At 31.9% G+C, this 21,042-nt stretch overlaps 1 protein-coding gene across 9 annotated transcripts in view; it reads right to left on the bottom strand.

Annotated features, from left to right (window-relative positions):
• Positions 1–3,732: 3,732 nt before the first annotated feature.
• Positions 3,733–21,042, bottom strand: part of LOC148620353 (uncharacterized) — a 150,330-nt gene continuing 133,020 nt past the window's right edge. For 4 of the 9 annotated variants that reach the window (XM_088581153.1, XM_088581154.1, XM_088581151.1 and 1 more), the window contains 8 exons: positions 16,421–16,837; positions 11,908–12,183; positions 11,556–11,612; positions 10,888–10,968; positions 8,272–8,341; positions 7,489–7,695; positions 6,531–6,800; positions 3,734–6,323 (listed from right to left, as the gene is read on the bottom strand). In XM_088581153.1, coding sequence (XP_088437279.1) covers positions 6,173–6,323; positions 6,531–6,800; positions 7,489–7,695; positions 8,272–8,341; positions 10,888–10,968; positions 11,556–11,612; positions 11,908–12,183; positions 16,421–16,837 — 1,529 coding nt within the window. In that variant the 3' untranslated portion in view covers positions 3,734–6,172. Of the gene's footprint in view, positions 6,324–6,520; positions 6,801–7,488; positions 7,696–8,271; positions 8,342–10,887; positions 10,969–11,555; positions 11,613–11,907; positions 12,184–16,420; positions 16,838–21,042 lie in introns of all 9 variants that reach the window. The other 5 variants (XM_088581147.1, XM_088581148.1, XM_088581150.1 and 2 more) reach the window with 4 other exon arrangements.

A 21,042-nucleotide genomic window follows, 5' to 3' on the forward strand; every position in this document is an offset into this window, starting at 1 on the left:
CGAAAAGGATAATTAAATAATTCAATGAAATAAGTATGAGATGATTTATCACCACCTTTTAAATATATTTGCTGTTCAGTGTAACTTCATTCATTCGCCATTTTGCATAATTGAAATTGATGAAACATTTAAAAAGCATTTTGAATTCAAATTACTTTTGATGTAGTACAATTTAATATGTTCCTCAGTTTTCAATTTCAGTTTTAAATCTTCGAAATCAAGTAATATTAAATGTGCACTAAGTATATGTGATTCCTGCCAGGTATGTTCAAAGTTAAACATTAGTGCGAAATATCAGTATGGGTATTTGTCATAGAACCAAGAACTTCATGTTAACGATGCTGTTTTCATTTAACCCACTCAGCTTATTCCTAACTTGTTACCGTCTTTTTCTTTTTCTATAATAATGCCTTAGTATATAAAAAAATGTACGCTATTAACTCATAGTTTGTATATGATAGTTAAAGTATAATAAATGAATTATTTAGTCTTTTTTTGTTTTCTAAGGGCGTTCTGCTTTGCCGTTTTGTTCCCCCCATAATCCCTATTTCTACTTTTATATCTTATTTTTAGTTAATTTAGATATATTCCTAATATCCAATTTTTACCTGAAAGCCCGAAACTTTTTAAGTAAACAAATTTCTCATCAATTAACAAAACAAATTGAGAATTAAACATAAATGTAATGCTACTTATACATGTAGTCCAATCAATTAAGTTATAACGTATTAACGGTAGCATTGCTTGAAATGAGTACCATAAATTTTAATTTGTGACATAATTCTTATCACACTTATTACAAGACCAACAGCAATCGCCTAAACATTTTATGTCATTAAAGTACCTATAACTGGTGCCAACGAAATATTGTTTTTTTTCCATAAAATATGAACCAAATGTATTAATGTTCCTCACGCATTGTGTTGAAAATAAGAATTACTCATCAACACACGAAGCAAAGGATAAATCTTACACAGAGCATTAGAGTAAACAGTGCAGAATAAACTTGTAACACAATAAGCATTAGAAAGAGACGCTTACAATTTTGACAATGACATTTGCGATGAAGAAAAATTCATCTATGTACAGAGTTTGATACAAGGCCTGTATTTAATTTTGTACCTTTTACGATAGCTATTTCCCAGCTCTTAAGAGTCAAAATGTTTATATGTAACTGAACAATTATTTGGTCTTTTAATTTTAATCGATTTTTTTATACCTTTTGTTGAAATGTTGGATCAAATCCTAGATTTACCGCCTACTCAATAGTAAAAGTCATGACAAACCACAGGTAAACAAAGAACCAATGATTCAAAGTAGAAATTATCTGTACTTTGTCTTTAAATAAAGCAATCAGGAAAAAATGACTTGATGAATCCTACGTAAATGTGGCAAGAAAAACAAATTACAAAAAATGTGATAGTTTTCATCTGTATTTTAAGTGTAACCAATATTCATGTTGATCTGACTTACATTTTTAAAGGTAAAATTCACCATTCCACCCATTTAGTCAACAATCATATAACAGGTTGAGTACACTTTTGACGTATAATGCTAATCTTGCATCTATCTCCGATGTAGAGATTGGATTTTTTTTCTTTCAGACGACGCTATCCGGAAACGATGTATAATCTCTTCATAGATACTAACATTGTATTTATCCTTTAGACTTATGCCAAGAACACACATAAAATAATAATTATATATGATAACATGAAAGCCATCACCATGGTTATCTAATTTATTTCAGGATATGACGTTATGACGTAGAGGAATATGGCAAACCTTAACCTAAAGGCGTAGAGACAAGACTTCAATGGATATTTTATGTTAGAAAAACTTCTAAAAGTATGGTTTCAATAAAAGACCAAAACGATAGTCGTGGTATCAATAATTATGGAAAAATAAACATAAGTTTGCATGGAAAAAATCGATAATTTATCCACTGGGGTTACAAAAGATATTTGTCTCATGGAAAACAAATCATGATTTAAAGACACCAGCTTGTTACGCATGTTCATATAAGTTTTGCTCTTTTTTCTGATCTAATATTCACACACATTTTTATTGACAAACTAAATGAAAACCTTTTTTCCAGACAAGCATACATTAACGAGGTTTTAGCTATCTACAAAATGATTGAAGTCTATCACTCAAAAAGAACTTTAGATGCAATGCTACATAGAACATCATGGATAACCATTCAAAAAATAAAGTTTATACTTGTATATACATGTTTGATGTCCAGTTTTCATCACTGTGACTTCGATTCGCAGTGTAATTCATTATGCGCGGATTGTTTATTATTATTATTATTATTATTATTATTATTATTATTATTAGTTTGGCTAGTCAGTGGTACCCTTGATTAAACGGTAATTGTCTGTTTATAGTGTTTGTTAAAATGTCACAATTACAGTTAATTATGACATTTCACCATGTAATAAGTTCCGTTTTTGTCTTAACCGGACGTGACATCTTATAAGCACCTGGATATTTCTGAAAAAAAAAGAAGTGTGCGTTTAACAGTTTACCGTTCTGGTGCTCCTGGTGCAACTTTCAGTTGTACCACGGTGACCATAAATGTTTTTTTTCTGTTTACGTTATTCTAATTATTTCATGTTTTTTGTTGTCTATTTTCCTGTTTATTTGATATCTGTTGTTGGTGTTTTATTTTTCTTGGTAATCCTTATTGCTTTGAATTTCCTCTCATCTCCGACGTTATCTAATAAACTGAGCGATATACGAATCTTAAATAAAATTGAAATATGCCTGTTCATCTTTCTGGAAAAATGTAAATGTACTTGATACACTTAGTTCATTTTAAGTTTAAAAAAGTAGTTTTACAGATCTCAATTAGAATTTGAATTTCAATTACATACTTTTTAATTATTAACTAACTAGAGTTACATCCCTTTTACCACCTTATTACTGCTTAATGGAATTAAAGCATGCAGTGTTGATATATTTTACATTTATCACAGAAGAATACTAGATTTAATTGTGTTTTTTTTTTATTATTCTACAGTACTTTTGAAGGGAAAGCTTCCCATTTTATGGTATATGGGGATGGGGATTTTGTATGGGTAAGATTGGGGTTAGACAGGGTTAGACCTTAAGAAATGCATTTATTAGCAGATAAAATCTTAAAGAATTTAAAAAATATAAATTTAATTTAAAATGTAAATATTTGGTAAGAAATAAGCAATGGGGATTGTTTTTGGGATGGGGACAATGGGGAATGGGGATGGTATATAGTATAAATGGGATGTTTATACCATACAAGAGCTTTATAAATGTTTTAAACCCTTACACGAGTTAATTGAGTTTCCAATTTTATAAGGATCACTTCCAAGCTGATAATCAATATTACGGGTCACAGTTTAACGCGATGCATCATTAAATAACATCTTATCCACAACAATTGCAAAGGTTGTATTACAACTGTAATTTTCTCAACATTTGTACCAGGAAAGATTTTTTTTATTACAGATGTAAGAACCAATTGTTCATGACGAGATTCAAGTGGAACATATATACTATCAGTTATGAATACAATATGTCGAATTATACAAATCATCTATTTCACATGTTGTGTCTCTATTGCTATTTCAAATGAGTCATGAAAATTTGGAACTAAGAAAATGGGAGAATCTGAAGTGTTTTCTACATGTCAATAACAATCCATGTTGCAAGTATGAGAAAGATATAAAAACACTTAGAATATGATTATATAGTATAGTGCTTTATTTCTAATCAGATAACAAAAATCATATAAATCATAAAACATGAATCATGTAAATAAAATTGATATGTTTAATAAAAGACAATATTACAAGTACCATGATGAGATACAATTAGTGTATTAATTATTATTTCAGATTAAAAATAAAAGCATTTTATTGAATATTGCATTTAATTATTGCAAATCAAAAAGAAAACATGTTTTTTGTCCTTCTTTTGATTTTATTCAGACTAACTTACTGTGAATGACAAATGTTCAAAATAAGTCTAAATATCATCAGATTTTCACTAGAGACACAAAGATATAAGAAACTATTTTAACAAGTGTAAAAATAAATTACGTAACATTTTTGTGGTAAGAGACAATTTCAAAAATAAATTCAATAATTAATTGTAGCCTTTGATAATGCAATTCTTGATTCAATTAATTTCAACCTTTTGCAAAAAAAAATAGTGATAGATGATCAGAAAACTATTTCGAGAGGTATGATTAGACAGGTGATTTTCTACAAAACAAACAAATTGTTAAAGACATTTTAGCTTTCATGTTTGTTCATTTTTTTTATTATTCAACTTATTATTATTTGCAACGCAATTAGAACTTAATCACTGAACCTTCAGTCCCGATAAAACATGTAAGGTTAGAATTGTTGTTTAACATGTTTGTTATTTTGATTTTTAATCAATTTTAGTATAAGAATAAAGAAAGAGTTTTGATAAAAAAAAATTAAACAAACAACGTTTTTTGTTTGTAATATTTAAGAACAGACAACAGCAAGAGTTACCTATTTTTTCGTATGATTTTTATATTTGGTTTGAAATTAAAAACAAGTAAATAATAAATTACAATGAAATAATGTTACTTAAAATACTCTATTTGTTCATACTTTAACCTTTTGAAAAAATGTAAATTTTGTATCAATTGCGCTGTCTATGTATTTGTGCCTGTTTGTAATCAGGATTTAAATCAGCATTTTTTTGCAATAAGGTATTTACATCTGTGTATCTATCCTACTACATAACCCAACACCAATAACAACTAGAATAAATGACACAAACACTTTTTCTGATTTCCTTAAATACATGAAACATAATTAAGACCTTTCTGAATAACATGATTTTTATTATACAGAGCAAAGCAATAAATATTACAGGTATTTCGTAGCGGAAGCTCATCTTTATGCTTATTAAACAATAATTACAGACTAAAAATAATGGTCATTGAATTAATTGATTCTTGCTAATGATTTCATTTAAATATATTACATTGAAATAAAGATAGTTTAAGTTGATAACCGATTTTTTTTTTTATTCTTGACTTGATTGTAATATTCCTGATCCTTTAAGGTTAGAGAATTCTTAACCTCAATCAATAAAACAAAATAATTATCATTCTAACAAACTAAAAAAAAACAGCAATTGTTTTATGCAAGCACTAATTATTTTACAGGTAAATAACTGTTATATACATTACAGATGTAAGCATGTAAAAATAATGTAATTCAAATAATTTATTGGTATTGATTACATATTACATGTATCTAAGTAAAGAAAACTTTATTCTTGAAGCATGAAATGTGATTCATTTATTTGCTATCTAGATTGTACAGCTAAAACTATGGAAGAATAGGGATACGTCATTTTCATTATGTCAATCGAAAATATAATCTTCAGCAAAATGGCATTTATAAATATTCATTTTTTGGTATGCTAAAACTAAAGTGGTGCCGACAAAGATATTTGATACAGCTAAAAAAATCATCTGCCAAAAAGTATATTGTAATATTTTCAAGTAATAATTATTAAAAAAACAATGATAAATTTAAGAGTTTGCCAATTTGTATCACAATGAGACGAAACCTTTTTCAAAACTAAAACTGTGCAAACCATATCACTTATCATATTTCAAGAATGAAGAGATGAGAAAGGGATTTCTATTTCTTGTCATTGTAGCGATTAAGTGGTCATAGGTATAATTGTTTCGGTTACTGCTATTTGGATTTCATCTTCTGTTATTACTATTTGTAATTTTATTGTTACTGTCAATTTACAATAGATCAGTCCTAACCTTTCCGATGCGATTCTCTTGTGAGGCAATTTGCAGATGCATCAATGAAATAAGGGAAAAGGATTTCATGCCGGTCGATTTAATCTATATCATCAAAAGCTTAACGAGTACATAACACGGCATTCCGATTTTTTGAATATTTGAATAATAAAATTACTATTACAATTACACAAGAATTCGTTTGCAGTACCCAGATACACATCAAAGTTGTTTAGCTCAAGTGTAATATGATGATTTCGTTTAAAAAAATGTTCCATCATTTTGATTTCCTTCTTTAGAAAAATTACACACACAATTATGTATTATTTTAAACAAAATACCATATATATTCATTTTGTTTTAAATTACACCAGGTTCAATTTAAAGTGTGGTATTCGGCTCATCTTTAGTCTTAAGTATATCATCAGGTTGCAATCCAGCGTTTTCATAACCTGACCTACCCGAAGGTTTGATCTTTGCAACTTGTTTCTGTTTAATGGGCTTCCCGGTGTTGTCTCCGACTGAACCAACCCTGTATTTATTAATCAAGTAAAACATTGATAAGCTATCGATTTTTTACACATGCTTTTAATATAAAATGCCAGTTAAAATATTTCGTTTGTTTTAAAATAGAGCAGATTGAGATGTAATAATTTTCTTGAAGAAATCAATGCTCATTTGAAAAAAGATTATTTCTGGCAATTTCTATATAATATATATTTACTGAACTTTTTCTTACTTCTCAGATTGTCTACTAATGTTTGCAGTGGTGTCGTATGGTTCAAAATCTTTGGGTTTCTTATGGCGTCTGTCATGTGCACGATCATATATTTCCTGTCCCGATGCATACGCGTTAGCATCTATCGGTATTTCATATGATGTCCTTTTATTAACTTTGTTGACCTGGACATATTCAGTGGGTTGATGAACTTGCTCTTGTGTTTGGCTTTTACCACCTTTTCTTGGCTTGTTCACCATAGCGTACTCAACAGGCTGGTGGCCTCCTTCACTACGGTGTAAAATGAAATGTGTTTTTTTATTACGCTATTATAGATAATATTAATATGTTCCTAAGTATTGAAATGGTATTATCAATATCTAATTCCAATAATTTGAGCATACTTTTGATGGACGGATATTTTTTGCCGGTCTGTTTTCGAAACTTACTTTATACATTTTACAAATGTTAAGACACTAATTTCTTATAACCTGTCCTTAATTTTCTTCACTCCGAATCCAACATTTTTTATGCAATAATCAATGAAAGCGTATCAGGTTAATGGGTGCTTTAAATGACGATATTATTAGTAAGAGTAGTAACAGTCGTCCTAATATAGAATATGCAGTTTGATCTCGTATAGTAGATCATTGCTATTTTGTCTTTAAATAAATCAGAGACCGAATTTGTGTGAAAAAGATATGAGGTACTATCGTCATTAGACAACCTTCAATTGTTGTATGAATCAGAATTTCAAAAAATAGATGGATAATTTATTGCATTTCGGACCTTTATTTGTCTTTATAAATAAGTGAGGTTGACATTTGATTCTAAATGAAGCTAGTAAGAATGTTTTGGAACCTATGCTAGGTATAGCAATATAAATCAAAGAAAAAGCATCTGATAGAAAGAATTCATGGCTCCCGTTACATTTAGTGGCTAAGCACATTAAATGTGTTTGAATAATATTAGTTCTTACGCAGTATTACTGGTGTTATCTTTTTCTTGATATTCCAAGTACTTTTTGTTATGTTTTCTGTTTTCATCATATGTAGAACGAACATTTTTTTCAGCAGATTTTTGCCCTTTTCCGTTATCATCATGGTATACAGAGTTGTAATTGTCAACCCCTAAGGACTGCCTTGTTACCGAAAGGTCTTCATTCCTTCGAGTTTTCTTAGGATTTCTATAACAACAAATATGTCTACGTTAACAATTATCACAAAATTATAATTTATACATGGATTAAATCTAGGGTTGTAATTTAGCACATGATGTACGGTTGTTCGGGATAGCTCATTTAGGTCGTGTTATGTGATTTAAAGGATCAAATTAACGAAACATGTTACATTAAATCAATATTAATCACACTTCTAAGACTTCATACGCTACATTGCTCGGTCAGATCAAATTGATACAGGGAAGATAACTTATGCATAGAAGGGTCTGAAAAATTACAAAGGATGTTAGAACTGTCAAACTTGCGAAACAAATTTTTTGTCGTTTCCCCTCCGAGGCACTCGAACTCGTTCCGTTGCCACATCTATGGCAGCACCGCCTTCTTTAAGTCCAAAGCCCTAGACCAATCGGCCAACTCGTAGGGAACGACCAAAAATTTGCTTCACGAATTGGACGGTTCCAACATTGTTGGGAATTGTTCAGACCTTTATGTATAATTTTTACTTTAAGTGAACTATAGAATTCTTAAAGGTTTGTAAAAACGTCAAAAAGAAAACTAAGATTGACAAAGACACTTATGTACCTGATTTTACAGTAAATTACGAAAACGACCACGATTGTTAAAATAACTACTCCTCCAACTCCACCAATCACTAAAACAACAAAAACAATTAATTAACTATTAGACGATAAGAATACAAAAGTTATCTGTTATTTTAAAAGTTGTTACTTGCCTAAAAGTCAACTAATTGAAGAATGGGACCGATCTACTACAGAAAAAAACCATCTTAAGAGGTTTCCTAGAAAGGTATGTGAACAATAAACGATTTTATTAAGCGATTACAAACGCTGATAAAGACGTTATAACAATTTAACCAGCCAAAGATTTGTGTAATATCTTTCATGTTTAATGTACGGACAATATATACTTAATGTGTCGTTTTCGAACTTCATGTCATGGACACTAGTGACAAACAATTAAAACTTTTAAATTGTCAATTTGATTTGGCTAGTCTCCATTTGTTCTTTCATAATCTGTTGTTGTTTTTATTTGTTTATTTATCTATTTATATATTTATTTATTTATAATTTAAACTTATAGAAGGGTCTGAAAAAATCTCAACGATTTTAGGACTGTCAAATTTGCGATGCAAATCTTTGGTCGTTACCTCCGCGGGACTCAAACTCGTACCACTGTGACATCTATGGCAACACCGCCTGCACATAGTCCAGCGCCCTAGACCATTCGACCAGCTAGGTTATTTAAAAATATATCTTTCGCTAGCCGGGTCATTCCTCCTCGTAGGATTTTCTAGGACTGCACTTAGTACACAATGTATGGTAGTACAGGCCAATTCATCTTGGTGTTATTTTGTAGGATAGAGGGTCAAATGAAGCTAAACTGTACGAGTTCGAGTCCCGCGGAGGGAACGACCAAAAATTTGCTTTGCAAATCTGACAATTCTGACATCTTTGGAATTTTTCTGACCCTTCTAGATATAGATATAGATATACTATTTATAATTATTCTTAAAATTATAACTATTGGTCGGAGCTTCTAAAATAATTGGAAAATATCAATTTGGATGTAATTATTTGAAATTCTTAAACACTAACGCGATTCAGTTAGCAAGGGGACAAAGATTCGAGTGGTAATAATATGTATTAATGAAACACGCCATGCCAAAAATGTGTGTCTGGTAATTTTATATTAAATACAGAAAAGAAGTTATGTGTTCTGGACATCATTAACAATGTCGGAAATCGAAAGGGATGCTAAATAGTAAATGTATTTTTTTCCATAAGATAAAGTCAAGTAAAAAAAGTAACCTTATACAAATTTCAACAGAATATATTTTGATTCAAATACATAGCATTGTTTCCTATATAAACATAGAAAAAAAATCTGTTGTGGAAGAACCAAGGTTATAGCGGTAATCAAAAGAATGGAATCTAGGGACACAGACCAGACATGGAAAACAGACATACACAACAAAGAACATAAAGTAACTAAAATTATACATACAAAGTAAAACAAAACAAATGAGCAACTCGGACTTCACCAAAAACTAGGAGCATGGACCAGGTGTACCGATAGGGAAACTCAAAATAACCAATTCCAAATACCTATAGACATTTACGTTAAAAAAGGGAGATAACTCTGAAAAAAAAGTGTTTTTGGTCATATTTTGTTCAATTTTTATCGATCTTATGTAAAGTATGGTGCTTATGTGGACCTTTAGTCTTCTTCATAAAAATCACATATATTATGCTGCCCATGGTTTGTAAGAAATTTGGTTATGATGGGGAACTTTTTGGGTAATTTGTAATTTCAGAAAAAAAAAATTCTGGCACTTTCGTCATTTTGATTTTATTTTTTGAAATTGGTATTGTTTACATCTGCAAACTATTTATCAACAGTTTTGCCTTTATATTTATATATTTTAAAAATATATTTTAACCACAAAAAGTAGAATATTTTCTCCATCATTTTCATTACAATTGCAATTCTTGATATTCATTATCTAGAAAATTGGACATATGATTTACTATTTAGTTCGAACTCTAAGTTGTTGTTTGATAAAAGATATGAAGTCTCTTCATAAGTTGTATATGGTCTTATAATTAATGCTAAAATGTCCTCTAGTGCTACCCTTTATTTATCAGATACGACATTATTATGGTTTTGTATAAAATGTTATTGTTTTTTCAGCCATTTTTACAGAGTAATCTCCCCTTTCCAATGTTAATTTCTATAGGAAATTTAAATTGCTTATTTTGAGGTTTCTACTCGTCTGACTTTATTAGACTTTATATACAATCTCCAGGGCTATGGTTTGACATACGATTGTTTAGTACAAAAGATATTATTTTTGGTGTAAAAGATCAAATACCTATTCATGCTGGAGTTTCAGGATGCATTAAATATTGCATAATAAAGTGGTTCCCATTAGAAACTGTCCTTGGTGATTGATTTGTCAATAATTTAAACTAAAAATAATGTCACCGTTGATATGATTAAGTACTTTCTTTTTTGTGATACATGTACGCTTTATTTGTCTCTGCCATGTTTTCATCTTAAAAGAAAAAAAATCACAAAAAATAAAAAATAAAAATCTTCTGTTGCAACTTGTTTAGATTAAAGGTAAGATTTTGCTAGATTGACAAGACTAATACCATTCTGATCACACTACATTACCATAGTATATGTTGTGCTTGCTATTCCCTTTATTTGTTTCAGTGACACCTGGACTGGATGGAGTAGTTGTTGCAGTACTAGCTAAAAATAATTTTGAATACGAATGTAGCCATGATGTAGCAAAGTATTGATATATTTTTTTGAAAACAAAATAAATTATGTCTTTAGATTCAGTGAATACATTTGCACTAAACACAATTCAAAGAACATAGTATGTTTTAAATGTATTCTCATTCACAGTCAAAAATTATTATTTGATTAGTTTTGAAACAAGCGTTTTGAATGTATGCCCTTCTTTGAGAAAACGAGGTTATTTTGTATAGCTGGGTTGGTACTGTGATGTCATTTAATTCAACTGGTCCGTAGTCTACCATTTAAACACTTAGTAACAAAAGAAAAGTAACGATTTTAGTCTTAATGTTTAGATTGGTTTTCGTTAGAAATATATAACATGGAATGTGTCTTTTTAGCAGGTTATAGCAGCTGTGGCAAAAGCAAAAAAATAAAAAAAAGTGGTTAAAAACTGCATGCAAACGGAAGGACAGACATACGGTTAAAGCTACTTCAATTAAATATATCTTGCTTGAAACAAACATCATTACATGAAGCACGAACAAGCAAACATAATTTTTGTTGGAGGTATTTTGCAAACACATTTTAATACATGCCCATTTCAGAAGTAGAGTCGATCTCTTCATTAGTCGTTAATGCTTCAGTCGTAATTTCTAAAAGCAAATTACTTGAATTGGTAAATCTAATCTCATTCTTAATTAATCTATCGACGCATTTTACTTGTTGTTGTCTCCCATTATTTTATCAACGAGCGATAATAAATCCGTACATGAACTCATTGTTCTATCCCAAATAAAATGCCAAAAGCTTACTTTATGTAATAATGTTTATGTTCGATTAAATCGTTTTTTTTTAATTTTGCATAAGTTTAATAATGCCAGCAGCTTGATTAAGTTTTGTGGTTCTTAATAACTTATATATAATAAGTTTAAATGTAGATAGTTTTACCTTCGAGTACAATAGTTATTGTCGCTATTTTGGCATAATGATTTTCATCAATAGTGTTGCTAGCCTTACACGTGTAATTTCCACTGTCACTTGCACTGGTCAGGGTTATATTTTGATTATTGCTATAATTGTGAAATCTATCCTCTTGACTTAAGTTGTGATTCTTGTACCATGTGAAAATAACCTCCGGGTTTCCATCAGCGAAACAACTTAACGTTAATGGTGGGTATGTGTAATTATCTCGTGATGTGTAAATGGTAGGCTTTTGGACAGAATCTGAAAATTGTGTCAAAATATTTAATTTAAACAATTGATCACGAAATTACGATTTCTTTTAAAAAAAATGTTCGTCTGCAGGAAATTCGTAATCTATAAAAAAAAATATATTTACTATTTATTTTTTGTACTGCAAAGTAAAGAAAATATGAAAAAAATTTATATAACTTGTAAAATATATATAACGTTCATTTAAGACAGCATCGTGTTATTCAAATAACATTGAACAAAAAACATTAGACAAACTTTGATTCTTAAAGTTTGTTTCGATATATACACTCTCAAAATAAAAATATGGAGTGTTGTAGAGTTTAATAGAAGATTGGCAATATTTGGGTTTGGATTTTTAAAAAAAAGTTGCATAATATAAATAGTTGCAAGCAAGAAGCAAAATTAAGGAGTGATAGGAACTAGAACATACGCTGTAATAATCCATGTGCACCTCCTTCTCTCTCGTTAACCATAATATGTTTTTAAGGTTCCCTTATACCTCGGATTTAAGAAACAATTTGTCGCCAAAAAACTAAACTGAACCGTTTAATATTTTATTATTATTTTATGGCCACTTTTTGTACCTCAAAGATGTTTAAACAAATCCATTTTATTTTGTTTTGTGATTCTCCTACTTTCATTCAGAATTATCAACTTTCCTTTCATCTGTGGCAACATCCCTTCAGCACCTGCGTATAGAGTGTTCATATGAGAACTCATACGTTATGCTAGAGCTTGCCGAAACTACGCAGACTTTTTGTATCGCGCTAGAACTCTAACAAATAGGCTTTTGGAACAGGGTTATTTTGCTACAAGATTAAAATCATCACTACAGAAGTTTTATGGTCGTCATCATGAACTCGTGGATCGTTATGGTGTATCAATCTGCACCATGAAAACTGATTTATTCAATGGGTCATAGTTTTTCTTTCCTCGTTTGTCTTGTCTACACCGGAGTTGACTTTTTATGCGGGTGTATCTAGAAAAGCAGAGGACGCTTACCCTACCAGTGCACCTGGTTCATGCTCCCAGTTTTTCAGCCATTTTTACAGAGGTCCAAATTGTTCATTTGAGTTTGTTACTTTGTATGTATGATTTTAGTTACTTTATGTTCTTTGTTGTGTATGTCTGTTTTCCATGTCTGATCTTTGTCCCTGGATTGCACTATTTTGATTACCGCTATAACATTTGTTCCCTTGATTACTCTTTCTATTCTCTGCAAAAAGTAGTAAATGGATATATATCGATAGCATTAGGCAGTCAAATATCTTAGCGCCTTAATGGTACCAGAAATATTGCTATGAGGTGAAAATCTCTAAATTTGCATATTTTTTTATGTTACATCCCCTAAAAAATTAATGCTTCCGTACTAATTTACTTGGTAATTATTTTCTGTTAAATAATATCGCAAATAATACTTCTGTGGTTCTTATATTCAACTAGAGATAATTTCATAGTCAAAATCTATCAAAAATTAGAAAAACTGAATTTTGAAATTTTTGCTATATCGTAATATTTTAATGATCCATTGCATATTTCAAAACAGTAAAATCATCTAAATTATATCACACACATATATACTTTTTTGGAACAGTTTTCAATATTAATCACACCGAACTTCCTGTGCCAAATTACGTTATACAGAAAAATGTCAGAAACTGCACAGACTGTTGCAGAACAGCTGTTTTCCTTTTTATGAGCAAAGACAGTTTCTGTCATGATCTGTCAGGAATTAGGGCAAAGAGCGTCCTGACCCAGGACAACCTATGTCAGAACCTGTCCGGATTTGTTAGGATTCCTGTTTTATCTTCTGTCATAGAACAGTTTTTTTTCCTATCCAGATTCTGACACAAGTTAAAAGCGGTTAAAAGTAATTGCAACTGCTACTCTTGTGCATTCATGATGAAGATTTCCATGGCGTATAATCTAGGACAGGCGCTAAAATCCCCCTTCCTGGTCACAGTTATCATAAAATACTAGCTAGAGGCTCTAAAACATGTATCGCTCACCTTGTTTAACTAGTCACGTTATATTTTTTGTAAAATCGGTCATGGTTAATAATATTTATAAAGTATAATCACTTTCATTAGAAAATTAAAATTTAGAAGTAAAGAATTCCAACTGAGTGAAAATTCTAATTTTGTACAGTGTTTATTTGTAATCCGTAAATTGCTATTTTGTGATTTGTCAATTTGTAATTTGTAAATGTATTACTTTGAAAAATGCATTGCAAATTGAAAAGTTACAAATGAAGAATCTCGAAGTTAGAAATTTTGTATTTCGAAGTTGCAAATGCAGATTTTTATTAAACGAAATTGGCAGTTACACAGTCACAAGTTACAAATTCGAATTGAAAATCAAATCGACAATTTAAAAATTAAGAAGTCACAAATAAACATATAACGAGAAGAGGTTTAGTGTTTATGTCAAAGAGACAACAACCTCATCGAGATGACAATGTCAGCCAAATTGGTCTTCAATGAATGACGAGGAAATTCTCATACCACACGGAAGGCTGCAGCTGGCCCCAAAACACAATTATACACAGATACAGCGAAAGGGTTGCCCCTATATACTTAAGTTACATAAAAAAACAACTAAAGGTAAAAACGAAACAAAACATTTAGAGGCCAGAAATTCATGACTTGGGAAAGGGGCAAAAAGTACGGCGGTGTTTAATTACTTTTTAGTGATCACAACCCTCCCCCGTCCACAATCTTACCATAGTGGGAAAATATTACACATATTAATACACCTAAATGGTCCAAAAAGGTATGAGTCCCTTGTCAAAACGAAAAAAAAGACACTGAATATATATAACACAAATGTACAAACTGAGGACTCGTTGCAGTTAATTGACATGCCACACCCGTTAAATCCTACAAAAAATTATGTCCCCATCGTATGTAAAATTAATTCCAATTCTTCACATAAGGAGTTGAGAATCACGGTACATCATAAGTCATACAGTAAGGACACAACCCATGTCATGCCAGAAACGTGCTTTAAAACATAGTGTTTATATTTATGTAAAGACCCTATGAGCGAATTAATGTTAATACTACAACATCCTATCCTTAAACATTTGACAACAATATCATAACTATATCCCTTACGAATGAGCCTATCCATCGGTTTAGTTAACTTATTGGGTAGTATCGAGCTTTTCGTGCTTCGTGTATAATATTACCGTGAAACAAAGGGAGAGAGATACCTGCATGTGTTAATTATTTAAAGGTACATATGTATTTGAGTTCCTTAAAAGGTTTAATGAATTTAGTGAATGTTTTACGAGCTTGTGATATCGAATATCTTGATGGAAAAATTAATCGGTTATATAAAGATTTCTTTTGTTAAAACTCAAAACATTGTTACAAATACGAGCAAATCGAACCAATTGTGGTATAACAGTTTACGGGTCACGAATAAACACTTTACACATTTTCATTTACTGTCAGGAACTGCACAGACTGTTGCAGAACAGCTTTTTTCTTTTCATGACCAAGGACAGTTTCTGTCATGATCTGTCAGGAAATAGGGCAAAGAACGTCCTGACCCAGGACAGTCTCTGTCAGATCCTGTCCGGATTTGTTAGGAAATCAACAAACTTAATACATGGATTTCAAAAACACCTATGTGGTTTAGTATATGTCCGAGAAACACAAGAATGATTAAACAAAAGACAAAAAGGGAATTAACACCATGAAATTTCCGACAGTTTATCAACACTATAATCAGCAAGGTCATTCAAACCTCACTATGAAAGTTCGTATTTTACAAAAAAAAATTACCATCCTCCGAACAGTCCAGTTTTAAGTAGATTAAGGAAAAACTATTGTAAGGAAAGAGAGGAGTATTGGATATGAAAACATCAAAATAGGAAACCTTTCAAACCAATATAACAAAGCATAAATGGGATGAATTTATTTGACAAAAATTGACGGGGAAGGCCACTGCCACTATACGTCACCTAAGTCACATGATGTTTCCATAGATGGTCTCCTTCCTTTCATACAAAAATCTCTTGGACTTCATCACATTAGAACCAAACTTTATTCTATACCTCTCACTCTACTACACTCCCTTTACAAAACAAGTGTTTCCAATCGATTTCATTCAAAATCAAGATTTGTTCCTTTATCAAAGCCAGTCTTTTTTATAGTTCAGAATTATCTAAATTGCGAACTGTGGACCAATCGATATTAATGACTTCATAGTACCTATACTTGATACAGTATATACTTACATAAAATATTAATTGGTCCTGTTTCGTCAAACATGCCATCTTGGTTTATGAACGGAGGCAATGCACAACGAAAGACTGCTTTATTCTGTCTCATGGTCAAGTTGGTTATAAATGAATTTGTTTGATACAATGAACAATTCTCTGTATCTGTATTCGATGTATTTAAATGTGGAACGAGACTTTCGTTTGTTCCGTCACTTTGAATCATCATAACAGTTAAGTTTTGAGAAGAATATCCGACCTCTCCGGTACATTCAACAGCAATATTTTCGCATTCAACATAATCTGAATTCAATTTTATGAAGCATTCATCATCAGTATTGGAAGTAGGAGTTTTTGTTGTATTTTTAATGGGATCCTCAATCGTATTGTTGTAACGGATAAGTTTTATTCTTGGTTGATGTGATGGCTGTTCAACTGAAACAAAGAAATATATATATATATATAAATTTCAAAATTCTGGCAAGTAGATTTGTATAATATTTTCAAAACGCTTATAAAAATCTAAATATAAATGTAAACAAAAAAACCTTTACTTAGTAAATCGATCAATAAGACAAGCAAACTTATACTAATAGTATCTTGGCCATATGTTTTGTCATCTGCATTTTTCATGGGAACTGTAGGACAAAAATCTAATTGTCTAATGAATAAATGCCATGAAGCAAAACAAAGATTAAAAGCCAGCACCTAGCGCTGTGTAAAAAGGAGGTCCATCAACATATATTGTAAACCGGCTGTATTTATCAGTATGGTCAAACTATGTCAGTCAGGTCGTACTAAAACATCACTTTGTACACATATTACGTACAGTCCTTGAACCGATCCGCGCAACGATTTGACGGATCAATGGCCGATGACCGGTGACCGATATGATCGCAGTTTTGTTATGTAAAATGACGCAAGATCTGTTTTAAATTAACGAAATGTAAAAGTATAAATTGATGTTTAAATATATTACATTATGTAGATATTTGTAAAATTAATAAGGAAAACAATAAAAAAACCGTAAAATACATTAACCACTCTGTCGTGACGGGATGCGATCACCAGTTAAATGGATCGGTTTGACGGGTCGATTTTTGCTGCACTGATCGGTTCAGGTACTGTGCATGTGTGGCACGCAAAACTAATCTAAACCCCGAAATTGATGGAACAACACCTTTATCTATGGGTAAATGATCCGATATCTATGAGTTAACACACCGTCATTCACAATTTTACCTTTGATTGATAATTAACGTAATTAATTGACGTAGATAGTTCACTTAGAAAGTTTCATTTTACTTTATTGACATAAAGCTGTATTAAGCTTTAGGTAGTACTATACGGTTAGGTCAATTCAGAAAATTTTGTCTCGTTTTGTTGATACAAGTATAAAGGTGTTTTGAAGCAGTCCACACAGAAATTTCAGGTGTTTTGTCATAAAAAAAGTACATATTTTTCTAATGTTTGTTGTGTGGAGGTTCAAATAATTTATAAATAATTTAGTGATTATTGTTAATAGCCATGATAACATACTGAAGAAAAAAAATATTACTGAGTTTTAGTACAAATGAATGGTGTCTTTCAAAAACTAAGTGCCAAATACTATGTTTTATGAAATATCAGGGCCTTAGACACTACCACAGGATGAAAGCATGCATGGAGGAGCCGGAAAATGGTAAAAAAAATAATAACATCCTTTCGTTTTTTTTTTCTCAATATTTTAGTCCCAAAAGTTGGTGCGAAATTAGGATTTTTAAAAATCACCCAGCTGATGGTACGAGACCACAATTATCTGCCCTTAGCTTTTCGTTGTATAACGAATACAGTTCCTATAACAATAGGGGATTTTTCAAAAATTTTTTAGAAACACTTCCTTTCAGAATTTCTCATACTTGTTGTGCTCAAATGGAAGAGGAATAATGAAATTATTTTAGTATTTTAATGGATTTAAAAGAAAATGGGCAGGGGAAAGTGTTCATTTATTCATTAAATTTCATTTTATTCGTATCAATATAAGAAATCTTTTTGCAAGATTTGGGTGGTCCTTTGATTTTTTTAAGCTGTCTGTCTTTTACTTATGCATCTTCTTCTTGCAGTATGCATCATGCATCAGCTCATCTGGAACAGGATCTAGTTGCCCTTTTACATAGTCTGGTCTCTTTTTGTGGAGCTCTTTATGAATCTTGTGTTCCTCCTGTCTGACGGCTGCCTGTTGTAACCTCCTTGTCTTTACTTCAGGCTTCTGCTCATAAGTCCTTTTGTAAGTATACTCTCTGTCCATTTTATCAAAGAAGGTCTCACAGTCTTCAGACACTTTAATGTTCAACTCTTTGCTTTTCATCTTGGCTGATGTACCAGGTCTGTTGTTGGGCCTGTGTATTGCAGAATGAAGTCTGCCTTCCATGTTTTTCCATGAGTTACATTTTTTGGTAAACTCACACTCAATGCACGATGAACTCCTTCATTTTTATTTGTTGTGTGGAACATTCTCATGCTATTGACTGCTTCCTCACTAAGTATCATTTTCAGTAGTTCTAGCAGTATAATTTCATCAATTTCATCTATTTTCAGCACAGTGATGTTGTAAGTGCTTAGGTAAAAGGATCTGGTCCACCAGTTATCACTGACTGTACCTTTGCATACCACAGACTCCTTAAGGCAAGATGAACAGTCTCCACCATAGCACTGGACTGTAGTTGAAAGGATGGTAGGTAATTTTTTACAAACTTTTTCTGTGTCCTTGTTATATTCATTCATTAACTGGTTCAGTATCATGGAACTGCGACACTTCAAGTCCAGACTAAACATTTTCTTCAAGTCTTTGTTCTCTTCTTTAGTTTGACCATGAAACATGGTCTCACTAAACTCAGCTCGCATTCCCGCTCGGAATTGATGTTGGCTTAGATGTACTGGGTCAGCCAGTCTCTGCACTTCCAACATAGGATACAGTACATGTATGGCATCTTCTACTCCTTTAGCGGAACGTGCATCTCCATCTGTTGTGGCATAACGGATAAGCATACCTTGCAGTGCAAGCCGATTTCCAATTTCTTTTCCCATGGCATATTCTGATATTGGTATAGTTCTATGAAGGGTAGCAGTACAGCCTTCATGGCCTGGGCACTCTGCATCAAATCCCTTTCCTCTGGGCCAAGCTCCCTTCCAACATAGCTGGTTTAGTGAAGATGCTGCGACTACAAACTTTCCATGGAGTATTTTGTTCAATCGCAAGCATCTGTGCCTGTGATGCATTTAACCCTGGATTCTTCCTGCTGGACCTTGTTGCAGATGGGTACCTGCCATCTAAGGTCACATCTATCACATTTTCTGGTTGTCCCTTCATTTTGTTGTATGCCTTCACTTGTTCAACCTTATCTTTCATGTCATCCTTGTTCTGCTTTACCATAACTTTAGAAATTCGGTCGGTGTTTCTTTGCATACCACTCTTGCATGGAGGTAGAACACTTACACGGGCTAAAATCTCCTGGGTCTTGGTGCTTCCTATTGGACTATCTAGTCCTGCTGAAACTAGTGCAATGTTAGTACCGGCTGGATTTGGCCCTGGCTTGTTGTTTTCAACTTCTGAGTACAACTTTGCTAGTGTTGGAGTCGCAAACCAACAGTTTGCACACCGAACTCTGTACATGATACAGGCACCCCATTTTCTGTCTTTATGTGGCTCCATCCATGGCCTCTTGCAAGTTTTTGGTGTTTCCCTGTGCTGTTGGTATGCCAAGTTGAACATGTCAAACATCTTTTCACTCTCAATAATATGAGAATTATTTGATGTCACCTTTTCTTTGTCTGCTTTCAGGAACCGTGGCCGCAGGATCATACAGGATTTAATCACACCACTTCCATCTTCTTTTACCAACTGTGAGCTGTCAGTCCTGGATACGGAATCAGCTTTGATGTCGTCTTGTTGGTGATCTTGCAGATTCATTTGGATGTAAGCTTTTGACTCTTCTTCATCTGATGAAACTGCATTCTCAAAAACGAGACCTTTCGACCATGGAGTATGACCTTTCTTGAACCGTCCAGCATAACTAACCTCGTGGCTTCCTGCTAGACCAGTTTTGCTTTTGTTGTGTGGAGTATTACCATCAGTAAACATATTTGAATCTTCTTCTTGTATGGTTCCGCAACAAAATTTGGTATGATTTTAGTCTCAAAAGGGCTACTATTTATACTTTTTGTTCTTTTGATAGTTTAGGTGAGAATTTCTAGATGCTGACAATGTTTACATAGTTCTAATAAGGCTCAGGGTGCAGTCTTTTACTCATTAGATCAGATAATTTGATCCTAATAGGATACTAGATCGCCCCCTGAGTGATGGGGGGTTTTCAAAGAATCATCAAAAGAAAGCCAATATGATGGTTTAATTCCGTATTATTAATAACAAATATTTGATTTGGGATTGTTTTTATAGTTCTAAGTAGATACTAGTAAAAAAAAATAAAATGCCTTTAGAAAAAAAAAGTGAAATTGACCATTTTTGCACCACTATATTATAATTTTCGTTCTTTGAGACCCAAATGTGATAAATCAGTTTTGTTTTCTTTAAAATGTGTCGAAAAAAACTTGCTGTGATGAATATTTCCTAAAATACCTGTGTAATTATTCAAAAATTTTCT

The sequence above is a fragment of the Perna viridis genome, chromosome 4 (assembly GCF_037379345.1).
Source record: "Perna viridis isolate PV_CMFRI_1.1 ecotype Kerala chromosome 4, ASM3737934v1, whole genome shotgun sequence".
In the NCBI taxonomy this organism is placed as follows: domain Eukaryota; kingdom Metazoa; phylum Mollusca; class Bivalvia; order Mytilida; family Mytilidae; genus Perna; species Perna viridis.